Source organism: Megalops cyprinoides, chromosome 8 (assembly GCF_013368585.1).
Source record: "Megalops cyprinoides isolate fMegCyp1 chromosome 8, fMegCyp1.pri, whole genome shotgun sequence".
NCBI classification, from domain to species: domain Eukaryota; kingdom Metazoa; phylum Chordata; class Actinopteri; order Elopiformes; family Megalopidae; genus Megalops; species Megalops cyprinoides.
In genome coordinates this window covers 29,953,120-29,978,761 of record NC_050590.1, presented here as the reverse complement: position 1 = coordinate 29,978,761, position 25,642 = coordinate 29,953,120, and the positions used below count along the sequence as shown (strand labels likewise).

The window sequence follows — 25,642 nt, the reverse complement described above, 5'->3', positions numbered from 1 at the left end:
ACTGTGCTGAACATCTGTGCTGAACAAAAAACTTCCCTACAATACTCCCCTCCCCCCTGGGCTCCTTTTTAGGTTAACACACCATGTTACTCACCCACCTATTTGAAAACTACCATAGAGGAGCCGCTGGTCATCAAAATTGAACTCTGGGCAAAACCTTTTTATATCAGCAAGAACCACTTATCCCCCATATCTATTCCAATTCATCCCAGGGCCTTAGTTAAGACACAGAAAGCAGCTTAAAAGGAGCTGGCTGGTGTGGTCTGGGGCCTGATTGACGGCTGAGTGGGTAGATGTGAGCTTGGCAGGATTACCTGAGTGTCTTTGGGAGAGAGGAAGAGAGGACTGAGGCGAGGCCTAATCCCCACTCAGCGATTAAACAGATTAGCTGCATTTACTCCTTTAGGGGGATGGTCAGGACTTGGGAGAGTCTCCACTCTTGACACGTGCAATAGATCATCAGTCGGCGTCTTCCTGCATGCAGTCGCACAAACAGCATCAGTCCTAGTCATTCCAGCCTGGAACAATGGGCACTTCAGAGAGTCTGAGGTACTGAGTGATTTAAGTATTGAAGTCCTTATGTTATACAGTATGTTAGCGTACACAAAACTAGGGAGATTCCGAATAGAATGGCAGGGGGAGGGAGGGAAGGGAGAGGGGTGTTTGAGTCATGGGCTTTTTTGAGAGTGGTGGTACACATTCAACAATGTGATTGGCTTTGGTCTGTCTGGGTTTACATGGAGCTTGTTCAAGCAGTCTCTGGTTTTTTTCATTGATTAAACTAATATATGGGTCATTCATTTTTAAAAGACATGGATTCAAATTTACAATAACTTTTGATGTTGCTTGTACTCAGATTAAACACACAGATGGGTGAATTAAAATGAACAAGAAATAATTGCTTTGGTTTAAATGAGTTGAGCTGTACAGAGTGGCTGAGTGTCTTTCTGTGGCACTGCTGTCCATTCTCTAAGATTTATGACATGAATGAGGATGGTGGGGTGTCTTGCATGTTCTTCCCTGTGTCCGATCTAGCTTTGTTCCCTCTCCCGGCTCTGTTGTGCCTCATCCCAATCTTCTTTGTTCTGCAGTTCTCGCAGACTCTGGTGCGCTTGGTTGTCCCAACAATGGGGCTGCACTGAACATAAGCCTGGTTTCGCAGTCTCACACTGACTCTGCGGCCTTTAGCTTCAGGTCTGTATTGCTGTCTGTGTCTCTGTACATTTCTATCCAAACATGATTGTCAGCTCCTGTTCATTCCCTGAATCTGTGTATCCTGACACAGTGCCAAGTCTCTCTCCTCCCTCCCTCTGTCCCCCCTTCTCCCTCTCTCTTTCCATCACTCCCTTCCCTCTTTCCCCCACAGGCAGGTTCTCTCTGGTGTGAGCCTGCACGCTTAAATTTACTAGAGTGGGGCTGCACAGACAGTGCAGTGACCATCCTTCTTAGTTTGTGATTACTGTTTTGCACTAGGTACAAGATACCCACTCCTGGTGCTGGGCGGTATACCGGTTCATCCGGTATACCGGTTTTAATTTCCCGTACGGTATGAATTTTTCATATACCGCCATACCGTAGCATTGCTGAAACAACAGCTGTAACACTTCAGTAGGCAGCAAATTATATAATATTGTTTGCCGCTAGAAATGGTATGGAGTGCTGTGCAGAATGTATTGAGAGGGGCCCCCTATGAACTGTGCGTACCCTTCTTACTAACGGTTATAACTTTAAAACACAACAATTAATTACCCACAACTTACTCTCATTAACAAGGCAAAACACCATGGCACACAACAATTTGTGACACATAAACTATTTGTAACACCAGTGGCGACTGGTGAGCTGGAAACAGGGGAGGCAGAAACACTACCTTTAAACCTATCATTACTCTCAACCTGTTTGCCTTTATGCTCCTTGATTAACAATAAAACAAATAATTCACAGAATAATCCACACCAATCACGTAAATAGAGTAAATGATTATGCTCGTGAAACAGCGCAGATTGTCTGTAGTTTGTGTGCTTGCGAAAGCTACAACATGAGATTGTTTAATTAACAAAGATTTTTTGTTTTTTGATTTAAATTACGTTAAATGCTGATGACACATCACAGCTTTTGTGAGGTCTGTGTTCTAAACGTTATTATTCATTGCACTCAACCTAACCTAAAAGTTTATTCTCGGTAATTTAAATCGATTTAACTAAATTTAGCTCTGTTTTGTAATTTGAATTTTGTAACACAAGAAAGCTATAATGTGAAACATTTAAGAGAAAACTTTGAGATTTCTTGCCACTCAATTGTTCAAATTGCCATCCTTGTTAATTAAACAATCTCATTCTGTAGCTTTCGCAATAGCACACAAATTTCAGACAATCTGCGGTATTTCGCGAGCATAATCATTTAATCTAATTAGGCAATGTGATTGGTGTAATTTATTCTGTGAATTATTTGTTTTATTGTTAATCAAGGAGGATAAAGGGGAACAGGTTGAAAGTAATTACAGATTTAGTGTTAGTGTTTCCGCTTCCGCTGTTTCCAGCTCACCAGCCGCAACTGTGTAACACTAATAATTTTATGTTTACAAAATTACACCGCCAAACGGCATACTGGGTACAGCCCGCTAGCTAGCCAGGTAGCATAACAGTCTGTTAACAGCTGGGAGGGGCTCCGTCACTACGGTAGATTAAAGAACAGAAAACAAAGATGGAGGATGAAGAAAGTGAGACCGGAGATGCACTAGAAGAACTTGTGCCCAAGAGATGAGCTGTGTCTGTAGTTATAGTTTATAGAACTATCTTTAAATGTTTTTGTTTTGAAAAGGAAGCAATGTTAAAGTTGTTGGCATATCTTTGTTTTTACTAAGCTGCAGTTTGCACAATAAAAATTGTTTACATTCTGCAACTGTTTCATGCATACTGATTCCTTCATATATTGTGTCATTTTGTGGGGCCAAGCAAACCCTATAGTAATCAAAGCCTTCATTATATACACAATGAAATAAAAATGTTTTTATATTCTATGTACTCCTGACAGTAGAATAAGCCACAAACCTATATAAAGGCCCAGTCATGCAAAAAAAAAAAAATACTGTAAAGCTCGCAACATTGCTGTGGCAACCCTAAACGCTTGCACCACCACTACCCAGAATGTGTGTGGTGCCCTGACTCCTTCCCTGTTTGTGTTAGTTGTCTACCCGTTTGCTGACCAATAACAGCAGGCAGTGGCCACTATTTGATTGTGCTGACGTGTCAGGCTGTTAATAATCCGCTCCATCTAAAGGGATAAAACGGACATGATGCTGCTTGCACACACAGTGGTGCCAACTTGGCTAGAGAGAGAGGTAATCCAGAGTGGCAATATGGCCAGTGGGGCACAGGAATGAGTTCAGCAGGCAGAACATGAGGCAATATTCTACAGAGGTGCTCATGGGAGGTGAGGTCCAGAGCAGGTGTTAAAGCACACCACATTATTTAATTGTTGTCTTTGCTGCCCTTCTGAGCTTCTGAACTGTTGCAAACAATGCTACCAAACCCAATCTTTTACTTGCCACTGAGGTGAGGAGAATGTGAAATTTAATTGAGAGTGTGAGAAAAATAAGTATTAGCTAAATGAATTTTGTAATATCAGTATTGACTTTTTGTGTACTAGATGCCACTCAGTGGACCAATACAATTACCTTGATGCACGCTTGCAGCTTTGTCCCAGAGAGCACATTGATGTGATGAATCCTCTCACATGGGAAGCCAGCCAACCATTAATCAACCTAAACAAAACACATGTTTGGTGTCAGAGCTGGCGGGGAGCTCATTAATTAAAGGCCCACTTAGGTTTAGAATGGTGTAAATCAGTGTCCTGAGACGTTGGCGAATAGGTGCAGTTCAGCAGAGTTTGTAGCTGAATGGAATATTCAAATGTTTTGTCTTCCTCTTACAGTATTTTTAATGCCAGTTTAATTACAGAGCCCCTCTTAAAAAAACCGAGCAAACACTGAGCACAATTTTGCCCCGTGTAATTACTCTCTCTATGCCTCTGCCCACCACATTGCAAAATCCAAACCCATTCATCTTCAACTGTGCTCTGGACTCAGTAACAGTCAGCGGACTTTGCTGAGCTCAGCTGTGGTAATTGTATTGCAGTTTAGTTATCTAGTGTTAGTTGTTTGTCTCTAGAACAGATCTGCTGTTTTTAATGGTAAGAACTGGGACATACTGCCACTTTTTGTATGAATTATCATCAGGGATTGTGTTTCCAGGCTTTACACAGAGTGTAATGTTTTTGAGATGCAAATAGACCACTGCAAATCACTGCAGATGTTTATCTATTTTTCCATTGGTAGATTAAGTGTATACACATGGACTCTAAAAACATACAAATGCGGTTGTAAATAGTTATTGGACAAGTGCTAGTCTCAGTGCTGTGTAATGAATCAAACACTTTTTGCAGCAATTAGAGCACCTTCACTTCAATGTATCTCCTGCTTTATATGTATGTTTTATATATATGTTATATATATATATATATATATATATATATATATATATATATATATATATATATATATATATATATATAATGTATATACACACACACTATATGGACAAAAGTATTCGGACGCCTATTCATTACACCAACAGGGACTGTAGGGACCCTTTTGCAGCTATAACAGCTTCCCCTCTTCTTGGAAGGCTTTCCACAAGATTTTGGAGTGTTTCTGCGGGAATATGCGCCAGTTCATTCTGTAGAGCATTTATGAGGTCAGGCACTGATGTTGGACGGGAAGGCCTGGCTCGCAATCTCCCTTCCAGTTCATCCCAAAGGTGCTCGATGGGGTTGAGGTCAGGGCTCTGTGCAGGCCAGTCAAGTTCTTCCACACCGAACTCATCAAACCATGTCTTTATAGTCCTTGCTTTGTGCACTGGGGCACAGTCATGTTGGAATAGAAAAGGGCCTTCCCCAAACTGTTGCCACAAAGTTGGAATCATAGCATTGTCCAAAATGTCTTGGTATGCTGAAGCATTAAGATTGCCCTTCACTTATATTTTAGATTCTTCAAAATATCAAAAAAGTATTGTTTTTGAAATAAAATTTTTTTGGAAAGAAATTTGTACCAAGGCATCAACTTCACTATTTATGTTTATGGAACAAATTTTAAGGATTTAAGCAGCCTTTAGATCTAAATGTCTTTGAATGCATGTTTCCCATTATTCCCAGTATGTATATACATACATGCATATATGATATAAACATAACTGTGATACAACGATATAAATATGAATGGCATATAAACAATATATTAAGTAGTTGGATTACTTTCTTCCATGTTGTTATTTATCTACAGTACCCCTAAAGCAAATTTAATTCTAAAAATTGAAGATCAATCAAACACTGTTTTTTGTCATAGTGCATTTTTTTCATAATGCAAAATGCAGTTTTGCCCTCAACATCTCTGCTATAAATGCTTGACTCCAAAAGGGCCTTATTTAACTCAAGAGGCTCATCTAATCTGTGCCCCCCCCCAACTCTCCCTTCCTTTCTTTCATGCTAAAATGAACCAGTTCTGCAACACCTCCACCAGCCCAGCTCAGTGGGTCCTGCTCCAGCTCCTCTAGGATTGCCCTCATAATAATGATTTCATTTGCGGCCTATTAGAGACACTGGCTCCCACTTCTCCTACATCAGACAGGAGCCGGGGGACTGATCAGGGCCTTATTAAAACCCTCTGCTGTACAGGCTCCACCCGGGGGCAGTGTTAATGATTCTTCCCCAGTGGGGATCATTGGAGTCCCTGGGACCCCCCAGGGTCTGAAAGTGGTAAATGCAGAATGAGGAGGGCTAAGAAGAAGCCATCTCCAAACCCTTGTGCCAAACCGGCATGAGGTCGGACTGCAAAGAAGAGGTGTGGCTTTTGGTTTTTCGCACCATTATTTCCCATGTTGCAGTTGGAAGAACAGAACCATGCTGGGCTTTAGTGATTGGCAAGGGAAGTGTGGAAAGAAAGCATTGTGTGGCCACGTGTGGGTAGAGCTATTAGGCCACAGCAGCCGTAAGGCTTGCAGGTGCACAGGCACAGTGGGGACATGTGTGTACGTATGTGTGTTGGAGGGGGTGTTATCACATGGCACGGAGAAAACCGGCCATCCATCTGTCCCCGTTGCTCACCCCATGTGTGTGAGTCTCTAACAAGAGCCTTCTTTGGGACCACCAGCCAGGCAACTGGACCTGATCCAGTCAGAGCAGAGAACTGGCATGGACCATCCCCAAACCAATCGGCCATCACCTGCCAGGAGGCTCATCAGAACATTCCAGCAACCCCAGAGAAGTGTGGATCTGTGTGAACGGGGCCCCCAGGCCCAATCTTCCTGCTCTTCCTGAATAAGCTCATTGTTCCATGTGATTTTTTTTTTCTAGCTTTGCTAGCCTGGGCACACCTTCAGCACCACCTCCTCTGAGGAAGTTACTGTATGTCAGACTGCTTAAAAGGCAGGAAATTTAACATATTAGTCCTACATGGTGCAGCCTTTTTACTCCTTGTTTCTTTTCTTTTTTTTTAAGTACTCCTTCAAGGGAGAGACAATTAGAGGACAAGACCATAGAGTGCCTCTTGATTTTTTCATGTAACTTCATAAAATTTTCATCCAGCTGCCACTTTAAAAGTGAACAGCACTGTGCAGGATTTGTGGGTGACTGCACTAAAACGGTCCAGCGGTCAATGGCAGTCACAGAAAGACCTTCTCTTTTCTGCCTGAGTGGATGGTAAACATCAGCCATGGAAGTTCTGGCTCAGTGTCTGGGCCTGAAGAGAGGCGGAACATTGGCCAAAGGTCACAAGACGTATCTCCCCTGTCAAGCCCATTCCATTGTCTGCAAATGCACTGCTATGTTTCTGCTCTGGTGGTCCTCGGTCAGCACCGCCCATTACTTCAAGCACTTTCTCTAACCACTTATTTCACATGTGTCTGTCAGTTTGCTACTCTGAATTTGAATTTCCACATTGATTACCTGAAATGTGGATATCATCTGCATGCTATATAACACTAGGCTATTGCACAGCTTTTGTTTGGGGGTGGGGTGTTGAAACCTCCACAGCCCTAGTCACAGGGTTGGAGTCTTACACTTGTCACCCTTACAATACACAAAACACCCTGGTTGCACAAGAAGGCAGCGTGCTGTCAACAGTGTGGAATGGTGCTCACATGACATGCTGGAATGAAGATTTCCTGTGGGGTCTCTCAGGGGTGTATAGTATTCTACCAGTGACAAAGCGGACCGGAGGGAGAGAGCTGAGGCATTTTCTTCCCATTTTCCTCCCTTTCCCAAGAATCACTCTTAATGTTCCTCATCAAGGAAAAACGTGTCCTTTTGATTAGGGGAAGGTGGGCAGCCACAGCCATCCATATCATTACCCAGTCAATTATTGAGAAAATGGGTGTATCAGACCGTAAAGGCATAATGTATTACTATCTTCAGAAATCTGCTTCTTTGGATGAGTGGAGTAGCAGTCTGCATTGTATAAAAAGTGAGCGTGACATTGTACGAAACACACATTTGGAAGCAATTTGATGCTCTGATGGAATGGATTTTATCTCCATTGTGTCGGAAGGTTGGTAGATAGCAGAGTGCCTGCTTGTGAGCACTACCCTGAGCTAAAGCAGCGCAGGTGTCCCCAAGTCTAAGATCCAATCAAACAACACCTTAAATGAAAAAGAACAGTAGTCCAGACATGTGTTGTCTCCCTTCTTTTTTTAAAGCTGTGAATTAGAAACCAGGAACGGATTGGATGCGTTCCTGTTGATAAGCGGCTTGTCAAGTTGCCAGTGAGCAGCAAACGCTTGTTCAGCCTTATCACGAGCACGTGTTTATGAAACAAATGCCCAGAAATTATAGCAACACTGAGGGCATGTGCAGTCATGCCCAACCTGTTGGCAGTTTGCAGGAGCTGGCCATAGTGGGCCTCTTATCTGATAACTCTGGGCAGCAGTCAGATGTTTCTTAGATTGCCAGACTAACAGGCTGAGGTTTATCACAGCAGTTGGGAGACTCCTCACAGCCTACCCTGTTTGTGTTCAGCTGACTGTCCCTGCCAACACAGATGGCCCTCTCTGCCAAATTGAAAATCACAGATGCTTGACTGACAATGCTGTCCAAATCTGTGCTTTGATTACAGCTGTAACTACATTCACGTGCCATTACTTTGCACATTCTCTCAGTCAAAGCAACTTTCAAAACAAAGGCAAAAAGTGCATCTAATTAAGGCAAATGAACATACAGTATATGCAGACAATGACAAGGCACATCTCAGCATGTAACAACCCATCACACAGTGCTGCAATAACTAATGCCATTTAGGTGCAATGAATAATCGACGTAGCCGATTAAAATCGATGACTAAGTTAGTTGCCAACGAATTTAATTGTCGATTAGTTGGTGACGTCATCGCATGTGTTTTTCGCACTGACTCCGCGCAGACATGTAGCCTGAGCTACGTTGCTTTACTGGAGTGAGCAATACAGATGGCAACACCGTCATGACCAAAGACCTCAAAAGTGTGGCAGCACTTCACTCTTAATCCTTTCACACGTATCTCATTTTTTATGCTATGTAGCACGGGTGTTATGTTACATGGTGCATTATGTTTTCATTAGCGTTAGTAAACTTCTCATAGTTTTCAGTTAGCATTTGCTATATTTTTTAATGTTAAATCGCTTTTTCCTCAAAGCCAAAATTAGCTAGAATTTTTCCAGTCCAGTTTTCTAATCGCACCGGTTTTAGCATACGCGCTAAATGGATAATCAGGTCAAATCAAATCAGGGCAAACCTGACCTTTCCTATTGGCAGCACATCAGTTATGCTTGAGCATCTGAAGAGGTGGCATGTTGGCTGATGAAGACTCGTCTCGTTAAGTTAGTTAGCTATCTAGCTTATCTAATGTTAATGTTAAAAGCCATGTTACTTCACGTTATGAGCTGTAAAGTTTTGTACAAAAGTTTTGTATTTTGAAATACATTTTTTCTTGATCAACAAATTATTAATGACGTTGAACATACAGTGTAGCAAATAATAACCTATTATTTACACCGACCCTGTTCATATTCTAAATATGCCCTAACTTTACAATGTTAAACCAGAGCCCGTCTGCTATTTAGAAATTCTCTGTTTAAACGTTGCATCATTGTCATGGTGACATTTATGGCTGGAGATAGTGTTGCTGCCAAGTGCACAAGTTTAGAGAACACCAGAGAATTTGATACTTTCTAAATCACGAAAGATTTCTACAACTTGTGTCTATGCATGTGTGCCCAACGTGGGTTGCATTTGAATGAATTCGAACGAGTTATGGGTTTGTTGGATCTCGTAATGCCACCGTGGATGGCTTTCTTCAAAGGAAGCAGACTTATACTCCCCAGCAAGCAACTGCCCTCTCTGAATTAGTCCTAGTAACCATTCATTAAAAGACGTATTTTTGAATGAAGTTCTCATCTTTATTGTCTTTATTGTTAGTCAGCGTATGCCTAAAACAACCTCAAGCTAAAGTTAAAAGTCGATAGATAAATAAGAGCCATTGAGTAACTGTGCGAATCATAATCCGAATAGTCGATTATTCGTTTCAATAATCGATAGATTATTCGACTATCAAAACAGTTAGTTGCAGCCCTAATGCCATTACATGGCATACAGACTCACGTAAGAAACTTTCAACAAGTTCAATGATACCAAGCATTAATAAACAACAAAAGGAAAGACTGAAGTTAAATTGGAGTTCTAAGATGTGTTTGAAGAGGTTGAGTCCTGTGTGCAGCAGAATGCAGGGCAGTTACACAGGGAAAATAAGAAATAGAGTACAAGAAAAATGTTAAAACAGATAAGCCATTTATCAAGTGGAAACAGTGCAGAGAAATTGTGATTGTATCGAAAACATTAATTCTGTACTGAAGGAGTGACATTAAAATTGCCAAATATGACAGTCTTGGTAGCCTGAGACCAATATTCATTCAATTAAACAGAAAGCAGATGGCCACCACCACACCCCCTCTTCCCCAACCAGAGAGCTGTCTTCACCTCTGATCCCGTCACCGCTTGGACACATTGTCAACTCTGGCCCCCTGCTGCGTAGGCCTCATGCAGTGACAAGGCCTCGCACAAGCGTTGCGGTTTCTATGGCAGCCACAGGCGTGACCTGTGCTTTTGTAGTGCTTTTGGAGAATGAGAGAGAGTGGGGATTCAAGGATGAGCTCTGTAAGAGGAAGGGAGAAGAAAAGAGCCACTTTGTTTTCTTACATACCCCTTCAGCTCATACCCAGGCTTTCTGTGCCTCTTGTATTCTCCTTCCATCTCCCCCATCCCAGCCCATCTCTTTGTTATTCAAAGCCTTCAGTTAAGACCCACCAGCTCATGCACTCAGTTGATGGAGAGATAAAAAGGTTATTTTTATTTGCCATCGTGCACTCTCCCTTGCGAGTGTGTCTGGAATCAGTGATGTCCCCCTTTGTGCTCAAGGTCTTTGAATAGCAGTTGGCTGTATTGTGGCTGGCATTGTGTGTCATGAATTGCATTACTCACAATTAAAATTAAGACTTGTTTGCTTATTTTGTTAAGCAGCTGAGCTCTGAGTAAAAGAAAGAAAAAAAAACAATAATCGAGGCACTGATGCCGCTGGTGCTGGTTCCCATGAGTCACTGCTTACGACGAGCCTTTCAGCACACACAACTGACCCACAAGAATGAGAACAGAGTGCGTGGCACGGAGAAGAGAGAAAACAGGATCGCTCCAGCTCCCCCAAAAAGCGCCACTGGCACTGGGGTTAGCACTCCAGAAAGTAGAACCAGATGGTGCGTGTTGTTGTAGTGCGTGAAATGAGACGCATTCGAACGGGCCCAGTGAGGACAGTGCTCTATCTGTGTGGTCCTGCTCTGGACCGGCTTTGGAGTACAGTAGCTCCGCGGCACATTTACCACATTATCAGTGTTCCATAACACCCCCCCTAAAATGCTTGTTGCATAAGCCTCATTAAATTTACATGTCTTGCACATTACACTGTATTTCATCATTACAGCTTAATTAGTAGCCATTCTGGATCTACTGTGTCAGCAGTTACAAGAAGACCGTGTTTAATAATTTTTTTGGCAAGACCAAATGTCTGTTTCAAAAGGGATGTATCATTGTTTTTACTGCTCCTTCATATTTTATCCATGAACGCAAAGAAAAAGAGGAGTCTATATAGCACATTTTCAGATTCCCCATCATGTTTGAATGCCTCACGTCATTCACACGCAGAAGTAAACACAAAGAACCTACAGCAGTTGTTCCCAAATGCTACTTAACTTGCTTAGATGTTCTGATAGCAGACCCAGATAATTAGATTAACAAATCTGCAGGTATTTCTGCACATCTCACAATTTAATCTTCACAAACAACAGAGGCACCTCTTGCTTAAGGACTCAGCAAAAAACTTCCCTGAGGTGTTTTGCATGTACAATGAAGGGGAACCCAGCTGGCGAAGCCCAGAATTTGAATGGAAAACTCCCATTGCAGTCAGAGTTGCTCTCCATGTTTGCATCTTTGTGGAACTGTGGTTGGATGTTTACGTAATGCCACAGCATTGAAAGACAAAGAGTAATTGCCATTGCAGTTGAATCCTAGGTGAATATTTTCTCTTCTCTGTATATTTGTAAGCTCAGTGTGTTGAACTGCAATCTGTATTTGAATTGTTTAACCAACTCTCCAAGCTGTGGGGTGTCAACTCCCAGCGGAGGCATCGATTTCAGCAGAACAGAATTCGTGGTGTCAAGAAATCTTGTTTTCAGACCTGAGCAATTACATCAGTGGCTGTGCCATTAATGCAAGGTTTGCTTTCCTTGCCTTTGACCCTGAATGCGCTGGGGTTGAGTGCCACGAGTGCAAGCCGTTCGTGTGTTTATTTGTCTTTGCAGGGTAACACGGGCTAATTTAGTTGTGCACTTCATATCACCAGCTCATGGAGGAAACCTACTGCCTGGTGTTCCTTCAGGGATCAGGAGTCTGGACATTTTCCAGAATGGCTCACGTTACATCCTTTCCAATCCCCCACTCTTCTCAATAAATTACTGTGATGTAATACTGTAAACTCCCTTTCCCACAGATGGAGAACCAAGGCAGTGCATTTTCATAGCGAAAGTGTTTCTGAGCGGCTAGTTAACCTTAGCCCTCTGTTCCTAGAATAGTCCCACTGGTGAATGTCTGTCAGATTGCTCCGGTGACTCCAGGGTTGTGAAAGCACCATGCAAAAATCTCTGAGGATACCAGTTTGATCACTACCTTCTACTGTGTTTCCTTTTTAAGGTGGTTGGGGTTAGCTCTGAGAAGTTGCCTGTCATGGCCAAGGCCTGTTGAATGTGTCTATGTCTCATTCTTTGCTGGAGACTAAATCAAGCTTTCCATTGTGCTGCATGTGATCACCATAGATGTCTCCATGCTCGACTTGTTGGGTCTGGCAGTGGAATGCTCCTAAATGTACCCCTGTGTTTTTTATGATCATGTGATGTGGAAAATGGCTGACCTTCTCTCTGTATCTCTGTCCCCTTCGCCCCTCTTCAGGGACCCTGTAAGAAGCAGATGCTGTTTCCTCAAGGAGTTTTGTCTCCTTGTGTGTTAAGCTTTGTGGGAACTGAGAACCAGCAGGAAGGAATGCCCTGCCCCTTCCTCTTCTTATTTTGAGTTGTTCTATAACTCTTCCACATATATTATGAATATTCATTCATATATATTCTAATATATATATTCATATATTAGAATATTCTTCTCCTGCCATACTTGTAGGTATAAAGAGTTTTGTGCCATCTTCGCGTTTGTTTTCTTGTGGTTTTAGTTTTAGTTACGATGCTCACCAACCCTGGGAGAACAGACCATAGCTGTGAATGAAGCACTGATATCCGCTCCCCAGTTCATTTACTTATGTGTTTAAGTGTTTTAGAAATTAATTCTCTGGCTGTATATAACAGTGCAAGGCATGGCTATGGATGGATCTGCACCTCTCCAGCAGTGTAATGTACAAAAAACCTGACAGAACTGAAGAATGTAGCAAAGCATTTGAAAAGCCTAATATCATAGTCTGTCTTTGTGGTGAATAAGAGTGTTATCATCCAAATTTTAAGTGTGATTTGTGGCATAGAGCTGCTTGAACGTAAAGGAGAGTGGTCAATGGCATATGGCAATGGGACAGAGGCAAAGCTCCCTGTATGTTTGCTCTCTGAAATAATTAACATGGTTCCACAAGTCCCTTTCCCTCATGTTGAGAAGTGTTACACAGGTGCATGCTGGGACAGGGGGCAAGTCTGGGCACATGTGCAGCTTTACAATGGAGCCCTGCAGACAAGCCTCCTGCAAGCGAGGAAATGAACCAGCCGTGGGAGTGCTGATGCTCGTGACACTGTGCAACGTCCACCCTCAATGCTCCTGTGGATCTGCCTTTAAATTCACTCGAGTGCTGCACAGCCTCAATGATCATCAGTGGTGACAACTCTGTTCTCCCAAAAAGCCCTTCCGGGAGAGCATCAAAGGGAGGCAATCTTGTTTTAAATGACCTCCAGTATCATGTGCTTTTAAAAAATGTGCATTTGATTATTGTATTTTGGCAGTGTTGCCTCTTGTTCCTCCTTGCAGTGGTGTAATGGCTATTGGCTTACATGTTTTTTGTTCAGTTCCAACATGAAGTCTGAGTTTAATAGCCTGAATTAGGTAAATGCTGCTTTTTTCCTCTTGTCTTCTCCTTTCTTTTGACTACCATGGCATTTGGTTTAAGGAATTTTCTCAGCCCAAGCGTGTAAGAAAGGAGGGGTACGTACATTAAGGTATGCAGGAGAGACCATGAACAATGAGAACCAGACATGGGAGTCCCACTTTGTTGGAAGGGTGAGGGAGTGTTTTGTGGTGATGTTGTAGCTCCTCTTGCAATTCATTGAGCTTACCCAGCAGCTTCCCATCTGCTACCCCACGATAATAAAAACTGATATTCCTGCTCCATTCACATTGGTAATTAGACAGAGGTCAGCAGGCACTCTCAGTAATGACATTATAGCCATTGTGATTAGGGTTCCAGAATGACCATGATGCAAAACGCCAGGCCCCCGACAGTCAAAACGGGTCGCCGTGGCAGGCTAATCACTTGTGCACATCCGCTGTGCAGAAGGTCACTTTTGACAATTGGACCTTTCTGCGAAGGGCAGAGTGAACACAAAGGGCCTCCCCTGGTGTTAATTATGGAAGTAAAACACAGATGGCTTTGAATGAGCAGCCACTGCGTTTCCCCGACCTTTCAGCTCCCTCACCTCAAAATGTTTGTGCCAGTGTTTGTCAGTGTGGCTTGTTGTGGGGGCACAGGGCAGCGAGGAAGGGAAAGGGGGACAGCCACCTGAGCCTGAATTGTCTGATGGGAGGGACAGAGAATGTGTGGGTCCTGCCATGAGAAGGATCAAGAAAACAAACAAAAAAAAACTTTTTTTGCGGTATGGCATTTGACAGATGCGCGACCGCAGATTCATACAGATTTGCTCTTTTGGGGGCTAAAGCGTGTTTAAGTGCTCTGCATTACATGACCCAAAGAAGCTCTCCACCACAGTGTTTATATTTCTTCATGAGAGCATAAAACAGAGGCCAGATGTTGACTTTACACATACTTAAGAAGCATGTTTGACTTAAAGCAAACTGCTCAACCTAAAAGCCTCACAAGGTCTCATTTCGCACTGTTCCCATGGTGCTGGGAACCACTGAGGCGAATGGGAGCGGTGCTGTTGCCAGTGACCCCACGCAGTTATAAATCACTTGCACAATGCTCTCTGGGAGTTTTAACATCCGTGGCTCACCGATGGGTAAAAATAGATTTGACCTCCCAATAAATCTCATGGTGGACCTGCGGTAAGCGTGGGCACTGGCTTCGGGAGCCAATTTTACTGTGTTTCACATTCAGACCAGTGTCTGTTGGGTCCTCTACCTGGCTTCTAGTGACTTTTCAGCTTTACTGATTCAAAATTGGCAAAATTGGAACACAGCATGCCATCTTGTGTGACCATCTTTGTCACCCTGCCCAAACATTTTACTGGAAGACAGTTCCTATTAAGCAGATGATGGATAAACACACACTCAATTTGAAAGCTAAAGTTCAAGATCACTACTGAAAAATTGGCCTCCAATGAAGAGCCACAGGGCCCAGGGAGACAAGTGGTCACCTGGTGTTTGATGAAAGCAGAGATGAAACAGGGTTTTTGTGTCTCATCTCTGTATGGTGTGTCTCCCTGTGAGGCATAAAAGCTGAGTGGTGGCCAATGTTGGTCTACAGCTTGCCTCTCTGGTGGGCAGTGGTGTTGATGCCTCTGTGAGTGTATTTCACTAGCACATCCACCCACACAGGGCTTCTCACAACTGGGGCTGTTGCAAATAACTTCCTAACTGTAATTATGTATGTATAATTAACTGTATGTGTATGTGTGTGTGTGTGTGTGTGTGTGTGTGTATGGTCATGTCAGCCTTGCCTGACGCCTGGAAGTGACATGAGTCCCAGACATTACCTGAAAGCTCCACGAATCACTGCACAGGAAGTAGGGTGTGGTGTCCCCATGTTCCCACATGTGAAGGCATGTGAGTAGAGAAGATGTTTTTTTGACAGCCCAGGATCCTTTGACATGGACACGGTCAACAATAATCAACCACCATATCTGTAAACAGTCAGTCTATAATAATCAAATCCTTATAACTGCAATCAGTTGCCCCTTCTAATGAGCTATTGAACCCTGATAGGGGTAAACAATCAGTGTAGTCCACAATAATCAGCTGTTTCTCCTGCAAGCAGTCAGCCTTCTGCAATCGGCACTTTCACAAACACAACCTCTGTTGCTATGTTTAACCTGATCAGAGGGTAGAATAGGATGCGTATCTTACTGGTCTCAAACACATCATGACAATAAGCTTTGTCTTGAATCCATTATTAAAAATACAAAAGGTAAAGAATCCCATTTGTTCCCATCTTATTTTATTGGCCACCACTCCATTCTGACATTTACACTCCCATGTGACTGTTGTTTGGTGTTGAGTTGGTGTCGTGACTGAGGACACCGGAGTTCACAGAAGTAGAAAACTGAGGGGGAGTCTTGTTGTTTGGCAGGTTTACCTGGTGGTCAGGTGTACATGGCACTTCAGAGGCCCGCGCAACTCTATCTTTGGCCTTCAGCTAGCCCACTGACTGCGGACGCTCATCACCACAGTGTAGGTCTGTGCACGGCAAGCCTAATTCACTAATGGTGAAAGTTTCTAGATAGGGCCCGCTCTGTGTCATCACTTGTGGCCTGTGGATGGGAAGGAGGTTGTGGATCCCTCACCTTGCTTTGTGTGTGTTAAAATGAACCCCCTCCTTCATGAGGCGAGCCAGACTCTTTGCCTGCTCGCCATGTTGTTGTAACCCTCTTTGAGAACGCTCTGCCTTAATTGTGTCCTGAGGGCCATACACTCATTGCTTTTCCGGTCCCTCAGAGCCCCAACCTATTTCCCCCCACGCACTCCCTGCCACCAGCTCCATTCATGCAGGTTTCTCTGTTGGCTCTGAAATCTTTAATCGTAGAGCTTCAAGGCCATGTTTGGATTCACCTCGGGGGGCATGCTTCAGGAGTCTGGGAAACAGGAGACAGGGGGAGGGTGAGAGGCATATAGACCTTGTTTAAGAAAACATTGACAAGTAGATGTGCTTTCAGTAATGCACCCCGGTGTTTTGTCTGTGAATTCATCTTCCCCAGAGGTTTGTTGCCTCAGGAATTCTGTTACCACTCCAGCAGCCACCTCTTCCACCTTTTTAGGGTTCTGGCGCTACCATTTGAGTACTGATGGGAAAATTTTTGGTGGCCACTGTCTCCTCAACTGTCTCTTCCTCTACCCTGTGACAGATATTTCTAGAAATAGAGTTAGAGATTTTAGTCCCTCACCCTTCTGATTCAATCTCAATCTCTACTTCCAGTTGACATGGTCAGCTTGACGGTGCCAAATGCAATATGCATGGGGCCAGGATGAAAGGAGAGCAGCCTTTATGTTGCAGTAATGTTTGTGTTTCATTACACTGTATTTGTTTATTTTTTTGTTGTGCCAGGCTCCAGGAAGAGATCAAATGCAGAGAATAGATTTTATTGGCACTCACATTGCAAAACACAATCACATGATTGTGAAAGGAATGTTTTTAGAAAAGGATATGACATTTTTGAGGAACAAACCATAAAAAACATTCCAATCTTTCGTTTACTCTGTTCTTTCAGCCATGAGATTGACTGCTTTTGTAGTTCATAAGGATACTGTCTTTGTAACTACTCCACTTTGATCAGTGGGTCCAATTCCGTGGCACAAATGTCTGATTCCTCCAGTAGAGGAGTATATAAGGCTGATAGTGTCTGTTAAAAAGGGTGGCTGAGATGATGAACCTTTTATTGTTTACATCCTCTGCGTCACTAGGGTCCCAATCCAGAGCTCTCCTATGATGACTAACTTTCAATACCCTATTCTTGCATTGCATTTCTCTACCAGTGTCAGGGCTCAGGCAGGGACTCAGGCGCGGACCACGGGAGCTTCGGGTTCCAAGCGTCTATAATGGAATCGTGAGGCAGAATCACTAATCAGAAAACGGGCAGGGTCGAAAACCGGAAGGCAGTCCGTGGACAGAGTGAGGATCGGGAAACGGGAGCAGGCAAGGTCGGGAACCGGACAGGCAGGCAATCAGGCAAACGAGACAAGGAGGCAGGCAAAAACGAGGTCTGGGAAGAGCAGGGTCAAAAAAACGAGAAACAGGCAGACAGAAGCAAAACGCAAACGGCGGGGACGAAACAGGCGAAAAAACACTGTGACGAACTAGCAACAGGACAGGGAAAAGCAGGGAAGATATAGGGCAGGGCAGACGAGGGAATGGGAAGCAGGTGTGCAGGCAATCAGGCGGGCGGAGACCGGGCGGGGAGCGGGGCAGGACTAAAACACAAGGAAAACAAAAGCACATGGGCAAGGAAAAACAAAAACACACTAGCTAAGGAGGCGGAGCACTGACAACCAGAGTCACATGCAACACACATTTTTGGGAGCAGGTCCTTGGTTTGGCCTGTGAGGTTACTGGTGGATTCCTAACTTGGTAGAGTATAAATCACACAACTGACACAACAAAAAACTCAGCAAGGTGAGCAGTCGTTCAAAAAGGGATTGGTTGCACGGTGATGGGGCCTGTGGCGATGTAGATGGTAACATTGATTGAAATGCAGTGTGGCTGCATTTTTTACAACCACAGCAAGGAGTGACTGCTTGATGTAGAAGATTTATCACCTGGCTGTCATCCTGCTCCATGGATAGTAAGGTGTCACCAGCTTTCATTACTGAGCAATGTCCAACGACTATGATGATACACTGGCTAGTTGCACAAGCAGGCTGTGCCTGGCACTCTCTCCTGTCGGCCACCAAACAGAACCCAAGGCTGCACCCCTGTCTTTGGGCTGTCTGCAACAACCCATCCCAACTTTTCCCAGCGTTATTTTAAGGACATAATTCAGTAAAGTACAGGGATGGACACAGCATTCTGGCATGAGATCTGCATTTATGGAAGGAGAGAGGCTGGGTGAGTCCAGAACTGCACTGTGCTGGTTTTATCACACATCCTAATTATGGTCCATGAGCTGTCTGAAAGCAGGGTAGTAACACAATTCATCTTCGTCACAGTCGATGGGATGCAGGATTATGTTTGTGGAAAAACTGCAATAAGTTCTGAGATGTCGTAATGCTTTCTGGATCGGAGAGTGTGTGGGTGGGTGAGAGAGAAAGTAGCTGCTGTGGGGGGAAAAGGGCAATTTATGGTTCCTTTCTAACCCTGCACTCCAGGTTTTACAAGAATGGGTGGGAACATCCAGCCTTCAGTGTGCTGCAAGTTAAACATTGTTACTAGGCAATCCAGTAAATAGTGGAAGTGTCCAATGTTAGAGGTCAGTCAGGCAGGGGTCAGATCAGTTCTGTCCTCCACCCCTCCAGGACACTATCCTGCCAGGTCTCCTCAGTTGACTGCCTCCTGTTAGAGGATGTGTCACTCAGCAGTTTCCCAGCCGTGGCTTGACTCCCTGACTTACTGCCATGGCAAGTGGAGCTGAGGCCAGCAGTGCAAACACACCAAATGGGAATCTGTATTTATTTGCTAAGAAACTCTCTTGCTTTTTGCCTAGAAAATCTGCATTTAGATAAAATTCTGTTTTTATGCACCCCATTAACTGTGCTTTTGTTAGACATGGTGTGTAAGCCACTCAGAGTAGATGATGAGCATTCAAAAATATGTTTATATTTTTATATATGCTGTTTGTGTGTTTATATATAAAATGTATTGCTGTTATCAGGGAAAGTATCCTTTTCTGCTGTGAAGTGAATATGTACAGAGATATATCACCTCTTTGTCTGTGTTATAAGTCAAGTAAAGCGTCTGCCAAATGAATAAATGTAAATGTAAGTAGCCATGAGGACATGATTAAACACCCTTTGACTGCTGGGGAAAAGGTGTGCTCAGAGAGGATCCCTAAAGTTGGTGCAAATGCTGTAGGTTCTGTCCTGATCAATTCAATCCTGACTGTCAGCCACTGTGACTTATGGCAGCCTGACATTTTCAAATTCTGGTGTGGTTCTGCAAGATCCAGGACATGCCTGTTTGGCTCTTTAATTTGCACCCTCTGCCACTGGCCAATGGGATTTCACTGGTGCACCGTTCTTCTCTGGATCTGTTGCCATAGAAACTTAACAATATTGCTGACTCTCACCAACATGCTTCATATTAAAAGCAGCCCTTGACATGCTTGTCCTTAGTGTGCAATATTAGTGCGTTCATTGTGGAATGAAGGTCACTTCAAACAAGATGCAAGGTGGTGACACCGTAGCTGTCATCTGAGAGGTGTAGCTGTAGTATATGTTTGGGCACACCGCTTTTAGCTTTAGAAGGGCTATAACTATTATATAAAGGCTATATCTATTGATGTGTTAACAGCTTGACATGAAAACATTAAGTGTATTTGTGCTCCTGTGAGTTTACATTTATTGCATCTGAGTTGCACAAACTCAGAAATGTTGTAGTTGGGACATATTGGAACATTTTCTTTTTAAAACATCACCAATTGCCTTCAAGTTGATAAAAGCAGTAATCATCAAATATGTACTGTATGTCTTAGAATACCCTTTCTGTGCCTTCCCTATTTAAAGTTGTCCTTTGGGAAGAAAACTCCCAATTCCATTGATATGCTGGGTGTTTACCACTGAGGACACTGGATTCTCAGCTGCCAGAATACAGTAAGAAAGCTGATTTTTCCTTAGGCGGGTTGAACCAAGCCCCTTGACCACACTGAAAACTCTAATTACATCTGATGAATCATCATCACCCTCTCTCTGGGCTGCACTCTGAGATTTACTTCGCAAAGCCTTGATTGCATGTGGCAGATGAACAGGATGGGGGTACTGTCAGCTGGGAGACAGACAGGAGGTGGGCTGCACGTGTCGGTCCTTGGGTTCCACACAGATGCCATGTGCCTGAACAACACAATGTGTTGTGGGGGTGTAAGGATGATTACTGGCCCCACTGGGGAATGCTCCTGCTCCTCATCTGTCTGAGTGAAAACAGTCTGGAATCTAATGGGATCCAAAAACTTTAGAAGGAGACAGTTTTCTCTGTTCTGATTCTCCGAAGACATTCTTCCTTCTTTAAATTTTCAAAAAAATCTTCCTGCACTTTGAGGTGACTCAAAAAATGCACTTTTCTCTCTCCCCTATCCAAAAATGTGTTTCTCTGGGGAAAATGTGTCCTCATTCAGACTCACACCAACAAAATCATTATTGGAGCTGCAGCAGACATACCAGCATTTTAATTGGGTCTCACTGCCATAACATTACTTTCAACTGGGAAACACAGAGTAACACAGAGTAACACAAACACAGAGTAACACAAACCATAAGTTGAAGGCATTTAAGCTTGTTAGCCTCCCGTAGTAGTGGATCTACAATGGCAGTTAAAGGCAGCTACTCTTAATTAGAAGAGAATGCTGTTAGCAATAAATTATACATGGATTCATATGGTAATAAATGGTTAACAGCAGAAAGAATGAAGCGGGTATGTAGCAATAAAGGTTAATTACCCAAGCAGGGAAGAAAACAGACCTAATATCTAGCGGCAGCCATAAATATTTTACCTACTTCCACCACAGTTCTAGTTTGGTTCAATTAAAGGCAGCCAGCTATTACTTTGTCCCTGTTAATTTTGCCCTCTAGCTGCGATGTGAAATATTCACACAGGTAAAATGTTGGTGTATTTTCAGATCGGCTTGTCAAGGGAAATGCATAATAAATAATACATTTCAAAGCTTGTCTTTTAAATTATTGAAGTCTATTCCTCCAGGATGCCATCACAGGACTTTAATGTGAAATGTGTCTCTTTTATTAACAGCAATTAAAAAGCAGCCCCTGTCTGTTTTTTATTCTGTCCACAGCTGATGAAAAGGCAGTGAGAAGAGTCTACCAGCTTGGCCTCTGACTGAACGAAGAGACATTTTCAGGTACATATGGTATGGTGGCTTTTTGTTAATTCTAATTCATTCCATCAAGCAGGCTGATTCTGTGTCTCCTCCAGCAGCGTTTCTCGGTGCAGCACTGAGTACAAAGCCAGATGGCTTTCGATTTTCAACCCATCCCCAACTCTCGGGAATGGAGCTGTCAGTCTCAATTTTTTTTGCCACTTCCCAAACACGAATGCATTTATCCCCCATGTCATCCTCTCATTGATCTACTCCCTGTTCCCTCCCTGGGTGATTATTGTAATCTCACAATTTGAGTCTCATTCAGTGATTTACAACAGCCTCCCTGGCCTAAATCATTCCCCCCCAGCAGATCGATTCAGTTCGGCTACATGCCTCAAGAACTTAATTGGTGAAAGAATGGCAGAGAAAATCCAACAGAAACAATCTGCAGGGAGCCTTGTTCGCAATACAGCCTGCAGGTTCTCTGAGCCATTGTCACACTGTCAACAGCAGGATTGTCTACATTTTGTACAAGTCCAGCTGGCTGTGTAGCTGCCTGACACTCCAGTGCAGGGTTTTTTTTTTTTTTTTGTGGAGGATCATCTTGTGTTCGGTTCAGTGCTATTAAAATTCTAAACACATTGCCAGTGGAAGCATACAACAAAGGTTAAAGGGGTGAAAGAACAGAGACCTCACCCTGCCAAAGAAAAATGGCATCTCACCACAAAACACATTCCTTCACGGCCAAAGAAAGTGAAGAATGCACTTTTTAAAACACACAGCTGACTGCAACTTCCTTCCCTGAAAAAAGAATTGAAGGGAGACAGGCAATTGGTTTCAGTTCCCTGGTCTGCACGCTTAAGAGAGGAACACTTTTCGGCTTTAAGAGACAGAAGTTCCAGCTGCTGGCTCCCCTTGGAGGTGTTAGGTGATACCCTCTCTCTGAACAGTTAGAGAGTAAAGAGCAGGTGGTTTGGGGTGTGACAGTGCTGCTAACCCCATTTCCATAGAAAGTAAGGGGCCACTTCCCCCCATTTGCTGTCTGATTACATATTTCTACTTATTTAACATCTGTTATTTTTGCCTAAATGTAGGTCTGGTTCTGTGTTTAAGGGTATGCTGTCACTACCCCCATTGTCAGACATCCAGGCCAGTGTAAGCAGACATTTTTTCTCTGAATTATAATCCATAATTCAATAACATTTTGCTTTGCGTGGGCCCATTTCCCTATGTACATATTTTCTTTTGTTTAAGTGCAAGCACATGTTACACAGTTCTGGATTTTGAATTACTTGACATATTTTCTGTCAAACAAACCTTTTCACACTGGACCAAAACATCCACTTTGATGTTTTTTTTTCTCTCTCAGCAGAAGAAAGAGGGAATTGATGATGTTTTACAGATTCCCAGAAATACAGAGTGACTCCATAATGGAATTGTGCAATTTCAGAAACTATGTTTTTCCTCTTGAAAAAGTGGGTCCTCTCTCCAGCATTTTAAGATGCTGTGTTGAAAACATCCAACTAGAGGAACAAGGGAGAACATTTACAGTTGCTGTTTTTTTCCAGTTAGCATGCGTAAGCATCACAGCATGATTCAGAGTCTCACATCTTTTTCCTGTTTGCCTATTTTGTCAAAATGTTTTATAGAGTTGGGTCATGTTAGGCTGTCCAGAATTGTTACAGTCCCCCCAATTGTTACAGTCCCCCCAAAAAACTTCAGCATAAGCAACCTTTAAAAGCTGTTTTGAGTCAGATTTCAGTTAAGCCACCATTCCAGTCTATATTGCCACATAACCGCACCTCTTGATGACTGCATTTGATATGAGCCTTCCTGTCACATTAATGCCTGGGCGTCAGATTGGTGCTTCCTGGAGAGACTGTGTATTGGTTTTGCAATGTAAAAGTGTGTTAAGTGCACATAGTGCCCCCTCTCAGTGGAGCCTTTAACAGGATTGCCAAGGAGCAGATGCAGCAGGTGGCTCTCTCCCTCGTTCTGTGGAATGTGCCTGACTCCGTCTGTGGGCAACTGGGGATCTGAACCAGGAGTGCTGCAGACACTGGGGGTGTTTGTTCTCTCTCCTGGGCCCGCTTTCAGTTGGTTGGCTGCAGAACTGTTTGTGAGGGTTTACAGACTGATATCCAACAACATTGAGCTTTTAGTCCTGTGACAGACTCATGCATACACATGCACACATGCACGCACACACATACACTCAAAAACACTCAAACACACACTCTCTCTCTCTCTCTCTCTCTCTCTCTCTCTCTCTCTCTCACACACACACACACACACACACACAGTTTCTTTTGCTCTTGTTCTCTCTAGCGTTTTAACCCCTCACCCCATCCCCCAGTTTGGGTACATGGCAGTTCATTTGCAGCGATGTGTCTGGTGAGGGGCAGATGGTGCATGTTCAGAGCACTGTGTGGAAGATTGTGGGCACCCTCCCACTCCACCCCCCTCCAGCTGGGGTGTTGTTTGGACTGTTGTACATCAGAGGCAAGGCCTTTTAACACTTCCCATTAAAGTGGATTGTAGTGGAGCGCTAACAGGCTGCTGGAACAAAATGACGAGACACATTACGTAATTGTGTTTCTGCACAGTTCTCTGGAAGGATTTCAGTGCTGTGAAAACTACATAAATATGACAGACCTTAACTTTTTCTTTCCTCTCAGAGTGCCGTTGTTTTTGCTTTCTGGGAACTCACTTTGTTTATTCTCTGTGTCCTGCTAGAGGCCTGTACAATCACAAATATCATCCAGCAAGCAAAATGAATACATAACTAGCTAAATACAGACCTCAAGTGCACAAGGACATCAATAGATCATGATCGGATGAGTATACGTATATTATCAGTGACGACTTTATTAGGTACACCTGTACACCTGCTTGTTGATGCAAATATCTAATCAGCTAATCATTTCTCAACTCGCAATGATTTCACGCGGCAATGACACATACTACAAATGTAATCATTAAGCACCTTTGGGATGTGGTGGAACAGGACATTCGCAGTATGAATGTGCAGCCGACAAATCTGCAGCAACTGCATGATGCTATGATGTCAGCATGGAGCAAAATCTCTAAGGAATGTTTTCAGCACCTTGTTGAATCCATGCCATGAAGAATTCAGGCCGTTCTGGGGGCAAAGGGGGGTCCTACCCAGTATTAGAGAGGTGTACCTAATAAAATGGTCACTGAGTGTATATGTATGTGTGTGTGTGTGTGTCAAGTGTATATAATTATATAATATACTCAAGATGAAAGATAGATTAGCAGATTAGCAGAGCTAACAGTATACCGTTGATACTCTTCCTAAAAACTTGTAATTATAAAGTGTGTGATCTTGTAGAATATTAGCCAGTGATGTAAGAAACAAAATGTTTACAAAGGTAATTTCAAGGGAAACTGTGAGGACAGCTGCTAGTAGGTGAGTCATGGGACAAATTGTCATGATTTTTCTCTGTCCCTGAAGACATGTTTCAAAAACAAGGCTCTCACAGATGGCATTGTGGGAGAGCATGAGTGATTGGTGATTAGGCGTGACTTATGGCTGTCTGAGCTTTCCTCTGTCTGTTAAGTCCACGCTCTCAGTCTTGTTTGCACAGGCCTGCCCTTGCCACTGCTCTTGCCTTGAGAAGAGGAGTAGCCTGGCGTTAAGAGGGGGCGCAAACACAGAACCTGGAGACAAAGACCATTTTTGCCCCGTTGCCAAGGAGATAGAAGTCTCCTGCTAGCTGAGCTCATCTCAGCTCTGCCCCTGGAACTTTTCAGAATGAGTGCAATATTCCCGGGGGATATTACAGCATGGTGCAGCCACTGGCTTCCAGTTCCAAGCACATTCGCTGTCCCTTTTTTAAGAAGAGTTCCAAATCCCAGCTTTCCACCAGGCTCCAAGACCAACATGCTGCTGTGCTGTAAAAGGAATTAGACTTGGGAAATTATTCATGAAAAAAAAAGAAAAACACCCCAACCTTTCACAGTAACACAGTCATTCTATATATTTTTGTTGGAGATGGGGGATGGGAATAATAGTCTTTCTATTGAACCAGTCACCGAGGGATTGCCACAGGGAAGAAAATCGCTAACAGGTGAGCGTAGCACGGTTGGTTGCTTAAAACTGC

At 43.4% G+C, this 25,642-nt stretch overlaps 1 protein-coding gene across 3 annotated transcripts in view; it reads left to right on the top strand.

The window, feature by feature from the left end:
- The window catches only part of LOC118781544 (tetraspanin-18-like), a 46,068-nt gene that overhangs the window by 5,613 nt on the left and 14,813 nt on the right, over nucleotides 1-25,642 (top strand). The window contains exon 2 of one of the 3 annotated variants that reach the window (XM_036534496.1): nucleotides 21,489-21,554. Coding sequence is in view for 1 of the 3 variants with exons in the window: in XM_036534495.1 (XP_036390388.1) it covers nucleotides 21,561-21,563 (3 nt within the window). In the remaining 2 variants the exon portion in view is untranslated. Of the gene's footprint in view, nucleotides 1-21,488; nucleotides 21,564-24,998; nucleotides 25,610-25,642 lie in introns of those variants that run through there. The other 2 variants (XM_036534495.1, XM_036534497.1) reach the window with 2 other exon arrangements.